Source organism: Seriola aureovittata, chromosome 19 (assembly GCF_021018895.1).
Source record: "Seriola aureovittata isolate HTS-2021-v1 ecotype China chromosome 19, ASM2101889v1, whole genome shotgun sequence".
NCBI lineage: Eukaryota > Metazoa > Chordata > Actinopteri > Carangiformes > Carangidae > Seriola > Seriola aureovittata.
The window spans coordinates 4628721-4647277 of NC_079382.1; the positions used below are offsets into that span (position 1 = coordinate 4628721).

The 18557-nt window shown below is 42.2% G+C and overlaps 1 protein-coding gene across 7 annotated transcripts in view; it reads left to right on the plus strand.

The window, feature by feature from the left end:
* The first annotated feature begins 285 nt into the window (after window positions 1-285).
* Window positions 286-18557, plus strand: part of cdc42bpab (CDC42 binding protein kinase alpha (DMPK-like) b) — a 77459-nt gene continuing 59187 nt past the window's right edge. For 3 of the 7 annotated variants that reach the window (XM_056404906.1, XM_056404908.1, XM_056404909.1), the window contains exon 1: window positions 286-1495. In XM_056404906.1, coding sequence (XP_056260881.1) covers window positions 1318-1495 — 178 coding nt within the window. In that variant the 5' untranslated portion in view covers window positions 286-1317. The remainder of the gene's footprint in view (window positions 1496-18557) is intronic. The other 4 variants (XM_056404910.1, XM_056404912.1, XM_056404911.1 and 1 more) reach the window with 2 other exon arrangements.

The following is an 18557-nucleotide window of genomic DNA, read 5'->3' on the forward strand; positions in this document are numbered from 1 at the left end:
GTATCGTGTTGCAGCTAAGACATTTTCGTTGGGTGAAAAGGAGGTAAAGGATATGATGAAGGTTCGTAACTTGTTTTTTTTGAATGTATACAAGCGGCGTCGCGAGCTAAGCGTCCATTTCTAACTCATTCATATTTTACGACCGAGCCCTACTTCCCACAATCCAGCGCTACGTTACGGATAGAGCTGTCTACTTGCTTGTCTTTCCTGTCTAAAGTTTCTGGCAGCAAGCTGCTGGTAGCTTGACTGTGCAGACACGGCAAGAAGCGACCGACCGGCGGCGGAGGCAGGCAACGCAAAGGAAAGGACAGGGGGAATTTAGGCTGTGTCCCGTATTTGGACTAAGCAAGACTAGACTACAGCTTTCCTTTTGACATGAAGCGAGCTCCTCTGTAACCTTCAACAAGGACCCGAATTTTTAACGGCTAACTTACGGGCTGTTGGAACTCTCGAACTAACCGTCGTTTTGAACTGTGAAGAAACTAAAGAGACATTTGGTTTCTGGGCGAAGAATGGGATTTAAAGAACATATCTGCCAGCTCTGAGTTGTGAAAACAAGGGGATATTTTCCATTTGGATGAAAAAATAACCATATCGTCGAAAGGGGCCGAATTCGGTTAAGCTGTGTTAACACTGTGCATATTATATATGATCTCCTGGGAAAAGGGGGGCAATTATGGCATTTAGGAACGGAGAAAAGTAGCGTTAACGTTAGCGCTCTGGCTAGCTAAATAGCTAACCTAGCAGGCTGCTAACTAAGCCTGTGTCGCCCTTCCATTCCTGGAGCAGAGGAGGGGCGCTGGGGCTTTGTAGCATTGCAGATCTGCCTTGCATTTTTGGGTTGCTGCAAGAATGGAGAATCCCATAGATCTGCCACAACAACTCAGGGGGATCTGTTGAACCGCATCGACTCGGTTATTTTCCATTTTCCACACAGAGGACACCAGAAAGTTCCATCAAACGTTGGGGATTTCATCAAAATCTGCCGGCCCGGGGCAGCCAGGGTCTGTAATTGTGACTACTTCTTTTCTTATGCACCCTCTGGGGATAGGTATTATAAAATGGGGAAGTGCTACACGTCTTATCCACCTCCTAGATACTGGATCTCGAGAGGGCGATCATGAATAGGTCGGTTTTAACGTGGAATTAGCTCCGGCTTGCCCTCTATTCAAAGTTTTAATATTTTCGAGACATATTCAAGGTGAGAAAACTTCTTTACAGGCCCCTCTGCGCTAACTAACAGGCCGAGGAGGTGTTTGCTAACCCCCCTCTCACCTCCTCCATCATCATTACTTCAAAAACCAACAAGCCGGAATAATGTCGGGAGAGGTGCGTTTGAAGAAGCTGGAGAAGCTTATCCTGGACGGGCCAGCTCAGTCCAATGGCCAGTGCCTGAGTGTGGAAACGCTGCTGGATATCCTGGTTTGCCTCTACGATGAGTGCAATAACTCCCCGCTCAGGAGAGAGAAAAACATCCTGGAGTTTTTGGACTGGGGTAAGCAAGCTTATTTTTTTATTTCCTCTTGTTTGGCCTGTGCATTCAGCCTCCCTGTCGTTTTTGGTAAGATGATAGGCTAATAATGTTGGTGGTGCAGTGGCCCTCCCTTCCCCATCACATTCCTTTTATAGTAGTAGTGGGGCTCTGTTGGCCTGCTCTCTTCTCACTCAAACCCTCCCTAAAACTAAAAGCAAGGCCACTTTATTCCTGTGTAATTAAATGTTTTATGTGTTTTGGAAAAGCATGTTACATGGCACCATGCTGGGCTTACAAGAACAACAAAAGAAGACATGTCAAAAACAGATAAGTTGTAAAAAAAAAAAAAAAAAAAGAAAGAAAAAAAAAAAGGTGGCACCAAGTTGACAATAAGAAGGAGAAACCAAATATGCAGAGACAAACTATAGCGAGGAAGATCTTAAGCAGACCCACTTAAAGTTTTGACATGTATCCAGGAAAGATCTCATAAAGATGTCCTAACCTCCGGGCCACTGTTTATTCTTATGAAAATGCATTCTTACATAAAGTAGATGCCTTTCTGTCATTGCACCAACACACTTCAGTTCAGCGTAGTTTTCACAGCTACTTTGCATGTCAGTTTCTTTTCCTTTTTTGTGGATGTATAGGTGAAAGCTTGTTGATAACCTGTGTGGCTGCATATATCAGATAGATCATGTTGTAAAGTAAAACGGTGGTGTTTTGTTACCATCTGCTGCACACAGATCAGTTGTGCAAATGTTTTCACCCAGAGTTTGATTAGTTTATAATGAGGAGCGGAGTTTGGGTTTAGAGTTTTGTAACTTTTCCACTCCCCTGCTTAAAGCAAGGTTAGAAAAAACAACACACAGGAGACAGGAGGACCACACACACACACACACACAAACAACTCAATCATTTGTGCAAAAGGATTGTGTGTGCGTGTGTGTGTGTGACATCGGGGGTTTGGTTTGTGCATGAAGCAGGAATGTGAACAACTCACCTTTTTTATCTGGCGCAGAGGCCCAGCTAGCTGCCGGAGCATGCCTGGCTGACCCAGTTGTCCTTTAAAGCCCTGAAAGAAACAGCACTTTGAGGCAGAGCAGGAGCAAATCATTGCCCTGGATCAAGACAAATTAATAATACAGCAGGCAGTATGAAAAAAAAGAGTATGGAAAGAAAGTGCAGTTTTGCATATTTGCTTGCTTTTTTTTCTTTCTTTTTTCGCAGAAACATCTACAGTGTTAAACAGGCCGCAGTTTGGCTCATTATACAGTGGCAGTGTCAAAGACAGACAGGATGGCAGTTAAATCATTCAAATGGTGGTAGATTCTGGCTGTGGCTGCTAAGTTGGTCAACTCCAACAGTCACCATCTGGACAACCAATCCTGTACTAAAAATGGAGCTGTACTGGCTGGTAAACTACTGAAAGTGGCTGGATTTGGTGATTTTTGTGTGGGGATAAAGAGGGACTTTCCTCTCTGTCCAAAGTCTTTCCCAACTGTGTTTATTCATTACACATGTATTGTTTCCTTTAGAGCACTCTATTTTTACCCCAGTTGCCAGTCCAAGGCTGATCTGCTGCAGAAAACCTGCCCGTGCAGCTGGCCCTGCAACAATGCCTGTGTGCCCTGGCCTTAAAGGAGAGGTGCCCTGTGCTTGGGTGCCAAGTGGTGACTTCATCCTGACATTTTCCTGTGTTGACACTAGAAACTATCAGACCTAGGTTGACCAGACACAACATGCGGATGCGTCCAAGTTATCATAGTTTTGTCGAGGTCCCATGTTGCTGCTTTATGGTTTTGTACTCCAGAGGGAATTGTGTGAGAATCCTCCAGCTTCTACTATTGATATCTATTAATTTAACTGAGTTGCAGAGTTTGTATCCAGAAGTCAATAAAAGTGAAGTTATGAAAACAAAATTAACTATCTTCTATCAGGTAGCCCTCATATAAGAGTCCTTAGAGAGCCTTTGCTTATGTCAGTTGGTATCTTCTTCAAAAAGATTTAAAAATAAAAAGGCTTTTAAAATTCAATTTGAGTATTCCATTCATTGGGTGATACAGGACCAAATGGGCAACCAGCATAAGACTCCCCAAGCGTCTTGCATCAGGGCTAAGTGGGTTGAATTGAAGGTCGACTTATTGAGTGATTCACATCGTGATGATGTGCCACAGACGAGTGTTTTGGGATAAGGCATTTTACGTGCTTCATCAGTAGTCACAAACAAACACTGAATCACAGACTGCTGGATGTGGTAGCAGACAACACTGCAGAGTAGATTCCCATCTTATGCGAAGGGATGAAATGACTTGCTTTGGCGTGGTTTTAGCATTGTGATAACGCTCGTCCACAAGATAGTAGACAACACTTTTGTGGTGCAGCCACCAACCAAAATATGGTATAATAGAAGTCAAGTCTTGTCTTGTCCTCTTTTTTTGGAGTGTCACCACTCCCATGTTTTCTTTTTCTTGGCAGCGTACCCAGCCAGAGGGTCAAATGAAAAGAAGCACACCTGTTACACATGCAGTACCCTTTGTAGTAGTTGGACAATTACAAGCTAAATATTAGCTGAAGAAGTGATATACTGCCAATATGGCCCTGTATTTATACTTACCACCAGAGCCAGGGAGTGCACATGACCAACTGTATCCTATAAGAAACAGATTGGATCAGACAGATTGCGTTAACACATACTCAAAACACAGTTTAATCCTACATACAGAAAAATGGTTCAAGATGGGCCTCATGAAACCTAAGAGCTCTCCGACTTGAGAGTGATCTGCCTTTGTCAGCCACTCAGAGGATCAGAGGATACCTCTGCAACGCCAGTATGATCCGAGAAAAAAAGACACATCATCGTACTTCAGTCACTGGGTCTGTGCACCTTTTTGATACAGCAGCACAGCTGTGACAAAGGTGCAGCGATGTTCGAGAAACGAGAACGTATATGAGCCAGAGAAGAAGACAAACATTTGTATTGGGTCTGCTTTTCTTCTTGTTTGGTGACCTCATTTCAGCTGAAATAGAGACCCCTACATGACCTGCAGACACGGGGGAAATGAACACGGGAAAGTACGCTGTATCCTGACTCCTCACATATACCACAACACTTACCATGTCTACCATTATCACTAACTCAGGCCTGCTTTGGTATTTATTCTCTTACAACCTGGCCTGGGAGGCCTGCCAACCTATGCCAAAATCGTACTTATTTGTCATTTAATGTTTTAGTGTTTTCAGTTTCTTCTGATACAACACACTCATTTCTCATAGACATCCTGTTTTCTCATCACTTCCTGATTTTTTTGTCCTAATCTCCCTCCCTGTTTTGGGAAATGGATTGCGGGGCAGCTGAATGAAAACGGGCAGCCATGCCAGCCCACACTTGGCAAACATGGGGGAGGCAGCCTGACTTTGTCTCAATCCAGACTCAGTGTTAGCCCGCAGTGGCCAGCTGTTCAGCTGCAGCTGATGTGTGCTCCACCCTGCAAGGCTTTCATTGGCAGCATGCCTCACACACTACTCACAGTGGAGGCGCACACACAATCACACAGACACACATACTAGCACACACACTTATTATTGTGGTTTTGCCCAACGAGGCTATCTCTCACTGCACAGACTGGAGTCCCTCCCTGTTATTACCATTATTGAACAGACCAGAAAAACTGTCATTACACTTATAAGAATTTGAGTTTTGTTTGAGAATTTTTGGGTCACGTGGTCTTAAATTCTGCTCAGAGGCCAATCCACCCCATCAAAAACAAGCAGCCCTGTATGCAAGGCTATCTCTTCAAACCTCTGGCCTCATATACTTTGTCCACAGCACCACTGCAGTAATAAACATGTGTGTAGACTGGTTTAAGCTAATGGATTGCTAGCTACCTTGCCAATTGTGTTGTAGCAGTAAGGAGAACTGCAGCAACATCAGTAATGCTGTACAGTGTGCCTTGTTCAGGTAGAGAGAGATCAGGCAGGAAATGTTCTCTAGTGCTTTTATTTTTGACAGCCTATGGTGGATAATAAAAGAGAGTGGAGAGTTGATTGTGAAGCTGTGTTTTGGTCCTGATCAGGACTGGGTGCTTTTGGATTATAATAAATCCATGAAGAAACTGAAGTCACCAAAAGAGCTGCTGATAATAACAGGACTGTGATGTTAAGATAAATGCTAGTCGTCAAATTTTGAAAGGGAAAATCTCAAATCTCATTGCTGGGAAAATATTGTTGGTATCACAGGTAGTTTGGATAAGTAAGCTGTATCATTAATATCATTGTTAGTATCAGACCCTAAAATCCTGTGTGGCCTGGAATCTCTCCGGACATCCTTGTTACCCCTCTAGTTGCTCTAGCGTTTCCTGGCTGGCTGTCTGGTGGTTACGGTGGGCATAGAGAACAGGAAGGAACCACAAGGACTCTCAGTGAGCTAGTCCAGGCCCAATGGGTTCATGATGTCATACAAGGAAGTGGGACAGCTGTATCGCATTGTGTCATTGTCTACTCTGCGGCTCACTCGTTCATAACATTTTGGTGTTGTTGAGAAGACTCAAGGTCACCAGCATGTTTATTTCCTTGCTGGTGGATTCCCTGTACACAAGCTCACAACAGCAGATCTGTCACACACACACACACACACGCACACGCACGCGCACGCACACGCACGCACGCACGCACGCACGCACGCACGCGCACGCACACACACACACACACACACACACACACACACACACACACACACACACACACACACACACACACACACACACACAAGCTTTTTCTATTGTCCTGAGTGCACTCACAAACAATCAGACATAGCAGAGGGGCCCATGTAGATGCTCTCCTCTCCTGGTGTCCGCTGCTTCACACCCGAGTTTAGTATCCCAAAGGGAGCAGTCCAGCAGCCACTTACATTTTATTATGCTCTTTTTGCACTCCACATTTCATTTACTCTTAGCCTAAATTAACCCTGCAGCATGCCAAACAAACCTGCCAGAAGAAGAAAATTAAGGTAGATCATTTATTTACATAGACGTTTAAAGAACCTGATTTAATTGCTCTAACGTTAGCAAAGATTTGTGAGACTGGTGCCAATAGTTATGAGCAGCATGTGTTTCAAACATAATACAGTTGTCCATGATTTCATAAAACACACTGTTTGAATAGTAGACTTCATGACGCAGTTTAGTGTTCTACTTCCATAAAGTTGGGACACTTGTGAGAAGCAGATTAAACACAGAATGGTTGAAACCTGTTCTGCAGAGTCCAGTATATCTTTACAGGCCCTGCTATAGGTCAAGCCCCCATATCACTGGATCCTACAATTCCCCTAATGCAAATCAAATCATTAGTGTCTTTCATGAGGCTCTCCCTGACCAGCTTTCAAATTCCACATCTCGGTTTATAATGCCAGTTTTCTGTTAAAAGATTCAGCCTCCAAGCTCCAGTCCAGATAACCCTAATGACATCATCAGGGTTATTTTCTCAGACTGGAAAGTGCCCTACATGGCCACAGAAGACATTAAACAACAATTTCCACAGGCTGAGCAGTACTGCCTATGATGAATACACTGACCTTGGTGGAGCCTGCCTTTAAAACATCAAACAGCTGTTAGATAACAGCAGTTGACTGTCTGAGATGATTAGTCGCCTATATTAGGTATAGCATAATTGACAAGAAATTGACTGTTTTTTTCATGACATTTAAGATCTAGGCCAGTGAGGTATGGATCCAGTTCTACAGCTACAGCTAGCTATGAAGGCATAGCTGGAGCCTATGTTGAGGATTACCTGGACCTGTGCTAGGGTAACACACATGAAACTGTGCATAGCATTTTAAGCATTAGATTATTCACAGGTGGCCTTTAAAAACACTTAGTCAATCTGTCTGGGAGCTTTTGTGGGCAGAGAAATGCCTGCTGCTAATTGTGATGTGTCATCAGAAAGTGGCAGGGGAAGGGTTGGCTTCCTTTCTCCGTCTCCCAGAGGAGAAACTGCAGCGCAGGTCATTAGCCAGCCTCCCAGGACCCTCGGGATCTGACTGCAAATGGCCTCTACTCCCCCCTTCCCTTTTCTCTCTTTTCTTTACCTTCACTTCTTGTTATCCTCCCATCTCGTTTCCTTTCTTCTTTTCTTTTTCTGCATAATTTTCCCCCTGCATTGTTGTTTGGTTGGGTTTGGCTGACCTCTCTGCTGAGCTGTCTGTCCATCACTTCAGACAGTGTTTACAGATCAAATGAAAGTGAAGCTGCTCAGTTGGCTGCGTTTAGCTCATTATAATATTTCTTTTCCCACTGCAGCTTTTCAAAATAAGTCCATCTCTGTTGGATGGATCTGTTTTAGCATGAAGCACACGCCATGTACTTGCATAAGCACAAGTTATGTCATTTCTGCCTCGTTAGGAATGACTCGTATAGATACAGATGATGGTGTACAAAATATAACTACAACCTCAACCATCTCTCTCAATGAGTTTGATTTCTGGGAAATTACAAGAGTCGTTAGTGCAGTTTCAGTCATTTGTAAGTGTGTTATTCCGCTCATGCTGAAGGAAAAATGTTGGTCTGCTCTCCTTGTAATGACTCTTCAGCTCTGAGGAGCAATTGGCAAGTCTTCCTCTTCTGTCTGTCAGCTAAGTCTACACCAGTGACAGACACACACACACACACACACACACACACACACACACACACACACACACACACACACACACACACACACACATAAACGCCACAGACAGAGCAACATTGTTTTCTCACAAGATTTTTTTATGCTGTCAAAGGGTTTTTCTAGCCCTCCACCCGTTCAGCTGAAACGGTCCCACAGCCAACTGGCGAAGGGGCTTGCTCGCATAGTTTTTCTCTTCCCATATTCAGTGAACTGGGTGAGTATGTGTCAGTGAAGGGGAGCGCATCTACACTGGTCTTTCAAAACAAGATGTTACCAAAAGCCAATTCAAAACACGAGCAGAAAAATGCATAGTGCGGACATCCCCCCCTTTCTTCATTCATAAAACTGTATGGAATCCAAACAGAAATTACAAGAGCAGATAAAAGGAATATTCCTGAAAATGTATCTTGTTGATCTTTATGATTTTAGTGCAAAGCCTCTAAATGATAATATTTTCTGCTGCTTAAAATCAATGTCAAACTACTTATTCTGTTATTGTTATACTGCATGTCCAGTATGGCACATATTCACCAGTAGTGAATTTCAAATTGTGTGTATTGTGGTACACTTTTGATTGGGAAAGAAGCTTAATAAAACGTGGATCCTTCAAAGTTTAACGACTGTTAAATCTAGGGATTAGGAAAGTCTAAGATTATGTGGGCAGTAGCCATAGACGCAATTTGGCTTCCATACAGTTTCTGCTAGATGCCATTCAAACTGTGTGTATACACACCATTATATTATTTGTGTAGTATTACTAAATGAATTGATTATTTTTGTTATACCAAACCTTCAAAGAGGACAGGGTAAGTTGGATTTCTAGAAGAAGCATATAATTTAAATTCAAAACACAATGTTAATTCAGCCTGTTGTTTATTTTATAAATCTATCAGTGTCTGCTGCCGACCCTCCACTGTCTCCAACCCCAGGATAAAACCTATTAGCTGCTCTTAAAACCCAAGCCCTCAGGAGCCTCGTCAGGGCACAAGTTCATAAATATTATGGAAGAAAACTGCAGCATGAGATCCTCTCTGGCCGCTGTTTTATTACCTCCACCAAGGTTCGTTTATTTCTTTTTCAGCAGGATTACGCAAAAAGTACTGAACAGATTTGCACCAAACTTTGTGGAGGGATGGGGCAATGGACCAGGGAAGAGCCCATTACATTTTGGTGCCGATCCCGTTAAAGGGCTGGATACAGGATTTTTTAAAATCAGTTTCCCTAGCATCACAAAATAGGGCATTTTTCAACATTTTCATTAATTTCTGAAGAAATTATGTTTTGATGTTAAAAATCGGACATATTTATAGTGTTGAGATCTATGTCTTTGTACAATTAGGTGCAGATTGTTTGGCCTTGGCAGAGGTATGCGCTTGGACTTAGGGTTATTGTGGTTGCCATTGGGAATCTGTTCATACATTTCATCTATTTTCTGTTGTTCCTGTTGTTTTCTGGTGTCTGAATGTAACCTCCCTTTAGCATTAGCACAGGACCAGTTAGCATTAATTTTAGATGGTGATTGCAACCAGTTATCCACGTTCGGTGCTTCTGTTATGTTTTATTGATAGGTATGTTGTTCTTTGCTCACCGCAACAACTCTGCCTGCCTGCCTGCCTTGTTTGATTTTGCGTCATAATGCTGCATCATCTTTATTACATCAATTTCACTACCTTCTAAAATGCTGAAATCTAAATCTGGCATAACTGTGTTCTAATGCACATGGCTTATGCTTAAAAACAATGCATAACTGCATTCAATTTGCAACAGAAAATTTCAACTACAGCTTATGGTTTAGGTGCAGAAGCCTGAAAAATCGAGGCAGATCTCCAAACTCATGGTTGCGACTGCTTTATGTCCCTTTGCATGTGCTGTAGCCAGTGCATCCCCTGGCTGCTTTGAGCGGAGGGCTCAGCTGTGTGTGCAAAAAGCGCTGACTCAGGCTGCAGCCCCTCATAGCCGAGCTGCCTGTGGAATTTGGAGCTGAGGTGCAATGTTCGGGAGAACAGCAGCTGTTTAGATGAGGCCTGCCTCTTTGTCCACCATTGCCACCCGCCCCATTCACTCTCCCTGTCTGTCTGTCTGTCTGTCAGCTCCTGCCATCTCTCTAGCTCTCATTGTTTAGGTCACTCTGTCGATATGCTGTCTCCTCATGCACTTTGTTATGCTGCATATCTCTTGTAGTTTATTTAGCTCTCTTTATCTCATATCATCTCTCTCTTTTCCTCTAACTCTATTCTGTCTCTTCCCTTCTTTTATTTCCTCTGTTTGCTCTCTCCTCCTATCCTCTCCCTCCCCTTCCTGTCTCTGCCCCCCCTTCTCCCTCCCAGACTGCTGTATTCCAGCTTTGCCTAGTGACAGAGAAGGCTGAGGTTGGTGCGTGTCTGTGTAGGGCATGTACCAGAGGAATCGTGTATTGTGCATGTGTGTGTGTGGGTCTACCAACTTGTCCTTTTTTTGGGTATGTTTGCATGCATTTGCGTTAGCGTGTGCTAAAGGGACACACTTGGAGAGGCTGAGTCGATCAGACAGCGCATTCAGTCCAGCCAGCAACATCATGACAGCACAGAGCTGAGCAGCATCCCTAATAAAGCTCTTCTGCTGCATCTCCACAGACATGTGCGGGCTTTGATCTTATAGCTCATGCTGTCATACTTGTAAAGGGAACTTCATGCCAAATAAAATTGAGAGGTATTTGCCCTTCAAATTTGTTCAGGCTAAATAAGGACTGCACACTTCAGTGGCTAAATTAGCTGCCTAGCATGTTAAAGCTGTGCTGCGGCAGTCTACAAGTTACACAAGCAGGATCTTTTGAATCCCTGAGCAGCAGGAAAATGTGGGCAGGCACATTTGTCCCCACTTCTCATTGGTATTGTTGCACTGATGTAGCTTTTCAATCAGGTAAATATCTAGTATGTCAAAACCAATCAGCTTATAGTAAACAGGTTAAGTTAATCAGACATTACTGTTTTTAACTATTTAACTGTTTTAAGTGCATATTGTGGATGAGTCCACAATTAGGAAAACATCAGCACTGATGATATCATGATAACAATAACTTCAATTACACTTGTCATTTCACATGTCCAGTATTAGTGTAATACCCACCTGCAAATGAAAAGACTTTCATTCACACTCTTAGCCACATATGTGTTAGCTGTTAGCTAGACCAAAAATCTGATTACATCCGCCTTGGTTGTTCAGGGATACAGTATATGCAAATCGGTCATCCCTGCTTGCACCTGAAACTGGTCAAAGGTAGAATTACTTGTGTTGTGGTTTAGTTATAATAAAAATGGTTTAGCTAGCTAGCTAACAACTAGCTGTAAATTGACTTAAACACATGGATGAATCAGACTTTTGAGCTAAGAGTAGGACAGACGTTCTATTTTTACAGTTTTCACTCTCATTCACACTGCTTGCTCACTTACATAGATTATTGCTCTTCATTCATGCATATCTTGTACAACAGCTTGTGGCACCTTTTCAACATCTGGCTAGAATGCATCTCCAACTTTCTTAGGCCGTTTGTGTAATCTGATTTCTACCTGTTCTGTCATTTACACTATACTACTATGTGGCTGTTTTTTGTGGTGAGAGCTGCATGAAGTGAAAATAGGCTCATTATTGCTTGTTAAATATTTCCTAATTGTTTGCAGTAGTAGTTCAGTTTGAAATGCTGCCCAGGGGGAGAATGTCCTTGTGCAGAACTCAAAAATGTGTAACTGGGTTTAAAGCAAATTACCACTGAATTAAAGAAAAGCATGTACACTTAGTTAGACTTGTCTGGACACATTGGCATTCAAACTTATATTTTGTGGAGTTTCTGCTCAATCTTCTTAATTAGATAATGAGAGAGGCGATGTGAGAAATTAGGCAAAGAGTGTGAGAGAGAGAAAGATGGGGACAAACTGAAATAGTTGAAATAAATTAGAGGTGCCCACAGAGTGAGCTTGGATTTGCTGAAGATGATATAAGTTGAAGTCATTTTGTCTTGCTGTCATACACTTTGTTCCTCTGCCTCAGTGCCTACCGTTGCTGATACTGATGGAGCATTGACCTTGGCTCGTGGTGTGGTGGCAAATTTGACGGTGACCTGATCTATATTTAGGCCTGTCTATATACCTACCCTGCTGTGTGCGCGCCTGTGTCTTGTACTCACTGTTCCGACCTCCCTGTCTTTATAGTATACATGACTTAAATAATGTTGGATGGGCAGGCAGTTTGTCAGCACCATTCATCCATCTTCTCTGAATGGCGGTCATTCACGCCGGTGTCTCTCACATGCAACTGATCTGATATTGCTTCATTCCTTCTGCTTGGGTCTGAATTACTGTTCACGGTATCACCAGTGTATTCTAAGCCTAAGCATCTGTGACTTTGGGATGTTGGGAGACTCATCAGTGACATCCATCGGTTAACATCCTGTTGGGCTGACGAATCAGTCAAAAAAAAAAAAAGCCCACCCTCCTGGACTGGGCTTGGCGTACAAGTCCAGCCACCGGGCCTGACAACGTTTCTGTCGGAAACCCTGGTGTTGTCTGGGTAGATGAAGCCTCTGTGCAGCACCTGGCTGTCTGTTTACCCATTCAGTTGCAGGCATGTTTCCTCCTCAGCACTGTTACACTCATACTGAGATTTAGTGGTTTTGTGGCATCCGATATGAAAGGGTTTTTGTGGGTTGTGGGGAAGTGTGTGAGAGTGAGTTTGTGACTGGTTATGTGCATATTTGAAAGACTGGAGTGCTGAAGACCTGTTTATGCATGACTATAAATGGTTGTTTGGAAAGTTCCTCTATATATTTCAGTGAATTTTATATGTGGTCTGACTAGCCCACACCCCTCTGTCTCTATCCTCTTTCTCCCTCCCGAGACGTCTCTGCTGGGGAAATCCTGTGGTCGCTACGATTGTCATCTCAATTGTCTTCCACTGTTCACCTCCTATATATAGACAGCTCGCTCACACTGTTTCCTCTCTGTGCTGAAGGTCATAATACAGACACAACAATTTGACATGGTGCTGATGAGTAAATTTCATCACCCCCAAATCCAATTTTTCCCCCTTAGGCGCTTGAAACAAGACTAATAAGTGCCATAGATACTTAAATTCCCTTCCTGTTTATTGATTGCTCATGTTTTATAGCAGCCAATTTGGAGGGATACTTGATGTGAATTAGTTTCACCCAATTCTTTTTAGAAAAGAAAATGTTACATATAACATTTATTGATTTGGCCAAATATCTGTTGGTATCTGCTTTAGTATTTTTACAGCACTACTCTGCGTTAATTACACATACGCAAATGTGCGCACTCCCTCTTTCTCCCCTTTTCCCTTACTTTTAGCCCCAACATCTTTAATTAACAAACAGTGAAATTGACTCATACTTCAATATCAGTAATTCTTAACCTACGGGTAAATGTAATTAGGTTTTGATGCAGTTTTCTGTCCAAAACACTTAATTCCTTGATATTAGATAATAATTACTTTACATACACTCTAGATGCTTTAGCCCCTTTAGCCAGATGCTTTGCCTTAATTGCTTTGTTGGGTTCCCATCTGTTTTCAAAATGCCTTATTTGTGCAAATCTGTTTCCCCCCAGACTCAAGTCCTATTCAGATAAGGAAATAGCGTAAATGGGGCATTTCCATTTATTATTATAATGATGTTCCCAAGGTCGGGAAACAGACTAGCCGGGGCGCTTATTAGCCAGGGTGAGTATCGTCCACCACAGAAAAAAGAAGTGCAGTCATCAGTGCAGTCAGGTTTTTTTGTTGATATTGTTGTATGAAGTATGAATTTTGCAGATTACAGCATTTAGGGTGTTTGCAGTTACCGAATTATCGGTGGAGTAGGAAAGTTACTGTGGCACTTTCCGTACTTGTGCTAATGGAGTATTCAATATATATATGAACTATCAATAATTTACCAACAAGAAAACAATACTGACACCGGACTTGATCCTTCGCTAAGCCCCTGCCCATTACTGTTACTGTTGCTGTGCTTGTCAAGCTTTCATTTCTAGCATAGCGCATATGCATGTGGTGGAAGATTTACCACTCTAAATTCTATTGATATTGAGCAGGCTTATTGATTTTAGCAGCTGAAATGACAACTGCCACTTGCCAATTTTTAATATAGCTAGCTATCTTGCTAATTACTGTTTACTACACAAGGTTGGTTAAAGCCCCCATGTCAGGCTGACTGATTTTTAAAAGGTTGTAAAGAGTTACTAAATATGTACTTGATGGCTATGTATATGACGACATGCTAGACGACTGAGGCTAAAGCTGTAAAGTCAGGCAAAAAGTCAGTATTATTTTTGTACTGCAAGTTAGAGCGTTCAGGTTTAAACTCTCATATATGCAAAGTATCTTATCTCACTACAGCCCCATGCACACTGCTTCAACAATCTGAAATCTAAAGCTTGATAGGTTTACCATGATTCGCTTTGGTTGCTAAGATATGACTGGACAATCACGACCAGTCAGTTGACCTAGATGGAGGTGGTACTTTCATGGTTTTTTCATTGGCTTTGTGTGCCCAGGCATTTTGGTTTCATGTACATCATTTTATTTTGTATAGTGTCCATTTCACCAGGAGACAGAAACCAGCATTAGAGTTTAGGTTAATCTTCATTCCCATCTGCTGTTGCCTCATGTTTTGCCTCCTGCTTTGCTCAACAGAAGTGAAATCTTCAGGGTCAGTGGCTTTTTTACCTTACCAGAGCCTCACTACTTGTGTCTTTGATCATATTAACAGTAAGCATTGGATGGCCCACCTGAAACGAAGCTCTGTTCTACTCCTTTACGCTTCCTTTTTAATGCTCACTGATCCATCCAGCTGTAAATGAGACGTGAGGAGATGGCAAGGTGGGATAACCCACATGCTGAGGTCACAGGTGGTGAGACTAAGGCTGCGGTCGAAAAGTCTTTCTTTTTTCTTTTCTTTTTTTTTGCTTAGGAAGGTTCCTAACTGAGTGAAATGACCTGGAAGTATCTAAGTGGCAGCCATGATAAGAGCTGGTTGAATTCTCGAAATGATAAGAAAAGGAGCTTCAATGCTTCCCATCTTATCTCCCTTAGTATAGGATTCACTGGACCTTTCTTTACTAAAGGAAAGTAGAGAATGCCATCCTACAATTCCTTGCTGCAGCAACATTTAAAATGACATACCATTGTACTTTCACCCCGGCAGACCCACGTAAATGTAGAAACAACAGAGCACCTAGTTCATGCTTGTGACATGATCCAAAACTTATAGGAATCCTTGCACAACTGGCTAAGCTTCAAATCCTTAAATAGATTTCTTCTCTCTTAAATCCAGTTAGGAGTTATACTGAAGAGCAAACATATAATATCCTCACCATAACAAAATACTTAAAATAAAATCATTTCACAAACTCTTTTCCTACGTTCTTATGAAATCTCCTTTTCCTTGACCTCATGATGTTTTCAATCGAGGTCAAGGAAAGGTGGTTGGGAAAGGAGACTTTTTTTTGACTCTTTCACTGTGTTTTAGGTGACACTAGTTGCACTGGTCCGCCACACTGCTGTTGAAGCAGACAAAGTGCAGCCTGTGGTTTATCAGCCTGTTGAGAGAGTCGGTGTCTGCGATCACCTAGATGTCTCATGTCCTCGTCAAAACAAGGACCCGTCCCGCTGTAGCCTCCTACGCTGACTCAATCTGCTTATCAGTGAGGTCATTAGTCCCGTAACTCTTATCTAGGTGTCTGCTTGCTACTGCATGGCCGCTGTTTGTTCTCGCAGCTTACACCATTGGGCTGGTGCTCACGGATAAGTCCTAAATGGATAAGGCTTGAGTTTTCCCTTCCTGGTTAACTCTTGGATGGTTCCTTTAATTGATCAGCCAGTTAATTGAATTAATGAAGAATATATAGATCTAGTATCATGTCAATTCATGAATGAATGCCAGTGGTCTTGTTACTGCTAGTGCAGTAAAATGAATGGAGCATCCTCTGCTTATCCTCTATGTTTGTGAAATAGACATGGATTAATCTGATAACAACATGGAGAAGGCCCAGGCCTGGCCCTGATCTGGTCTCTGTCTATTGGCCATGTAACCTAGCCTTACCCACTGTATTCTTGCTTTGAAAGTTAATTCTTTTTTTTTGTAGTGGCCACATGTCTACCTTCCTCCTGCTCTGAACAGTCAGCGTGTCCTTACAAGCCCAGCTGTTGCCAGATGCATATTTTCAGGATGCTTTTGGTTACAAGTCCCAGCACTGACACCTTTCTTCTGGAGGTTATAATTAGTAGCCAAGCTAGTCGTTTTTGCAGCGACAGGCCCTCGTTGTGGCCTAGAAAGTGTGTGTTGTGCATGGCTGCAGCAGAGGGGGACGTGTATATATAGCGTAGCACGTCAGTCCCCTCCATTTATTTTGGGAGATGAAAGTGGTAATTTAGTGGTTTTCTCCAGATTTCAGTGTCGGTTAACTTCACAGCCTGTCCATTATTCCTTTGTAACGGGAGAGGCCACCACCTGCATTGGAAAAGTGATGTTGCAGTGTTGTGGTATCAGTTAGGAGTTACATTTTTATTCTTTTTAGGTTACATGATTTGCCAAGATTTTCAGCCTTTGTACCTTTTATACTTTATTTTTGTTTGTTTTGCTCTGGTGTCATCCCTGTGTGTGTAGACACACAAACGGGAAGAGCTTGGGTTATGTTATGACCCTGTAAAACCAAATTGTTCACAGTTTGTGCATACGATAAAAAACAAGACATAAATTTGTAACACTACCACACACTGTGATTCAAAGCAGATTTTATACAATTTCATTCAGCCTTGATTAGGATTTTATATTTTCTTTTTTTTAATAATAAAGATCCTCAATTTTTATTACAGTCAAATTTCTTTTATTTTTTTCTTTAATTTTTTTTTATTTGAATCAGACAATTATGTCTTCTGCTACACAAACAGTAGTAAACATGGGCACTGATACACTGAGTAAATTTTGGCTTGTCCCTAAAGATCTTTTCATTAAAACGCTGCTCCTGGGTATGCTTCACCTCATTTCCTGTTTGATTGTCATCTGTCTGATTTTTGTAGTTTTAATAACACTAAATGAGTACATGCCTTGGTACATGTAAAACAGCACACGGCTGAAGTATAGGGATGACTAATTTCGCTGTCGATTAAATGGAAATTAAAATTTAGACTCATCAATTTGTCTCAAAATAAGAAAACACTCAAAAAACTTGACCACAATGAGCTGTGTTACTTTTTCAGACTGTGCGGGATTGCCTCGTGTGGCTAACATTAGCATCAGCAGCCTTCTTACCATGCCGGTCTAAATGCTTTTGCTGAACATGGTTATGCATTGGTCTGGGCGAGTGGTTAAATGCCAGTTTATTCTGACACATCCTTTATAAAAACCAAATGTTTTTTACTTTCTAGATCAAACTGCGCTGGTTTTACGAGATGTCATCTGTCCCACTTTCCACCTTGCTTTTTTACAACATCCGGGAACTTCAACAGATTAGTATATCTGGTGCTGACTAGCAAAGGTAGCAATGTATAATCATTTAGTCGACTAATCGCACACATCCCCACTTTGGTTTCAGGGAGGAGTTGGGGGCAGTTTTAAGTAGAATTAGCTCCTAATGCTGGCATTAATAATGTTGATTGCTCCTCTCTGTAAGTTTACTTTCAAAGCATAGGTTGTCCTCTTATGTGAGTATTGATGTGTCAATAATTAAGTGCCCATTCAAGGATGCCCCATGAAAATGTGTGTAGTCTTGGTCTGGTTTCTTTCTGTCCGTCATTGTCACCGTTGAGTTCGCCATAGCTTCAGGTCCTTCCTGTCGGTCCCAGCTTGAACACACCTAGCTGGGCAGGTTTCCAGAGAATGAAAGGGATCTTGGGTTACCTCCACCATGACACATATTGCCACAGGGTGCCCACAGCTGAACACATCTTAATGTTGAATAGAAAAGACCTGGATCATCTGGAGTAAATGGCACTCTGGTTGTTTTCTCCAGTGACAGCAGTGGGGGGAGGTGTATGTGCGTGTCTGTTGTGAATAGTTTACCTTTCCATGTGTGTATAAGTAGACAGTGTAGCTTTACTCTCACAGACATCTCAGTGTTTTCTAAAATGTCCCTCTTTCCACTCCTCCCAGATCTTTTATTTTCTCTCCTCTCTTTACTGCTCCTCCCCCCTTCTCTTGCCACTTTTGCCATCTTCCCATCCTCCTCTTTCCTCCCTCTCTGTTGTCATTTCTTTTCTATTTTCCCTTTTCTCATACCCTCGTTCATCTTTTTCTTCAATGTAGTATTTCTCTGAGTGTTCCAGTTCTATCTAACTTTCATCTGTCTCCATCTCCTTTTCCTGAGACCTCAAATATCCTCTGCATCTTAGCCAGTTCCATCTAAATTCCCTTATTATGCTTATCCCCTTCACT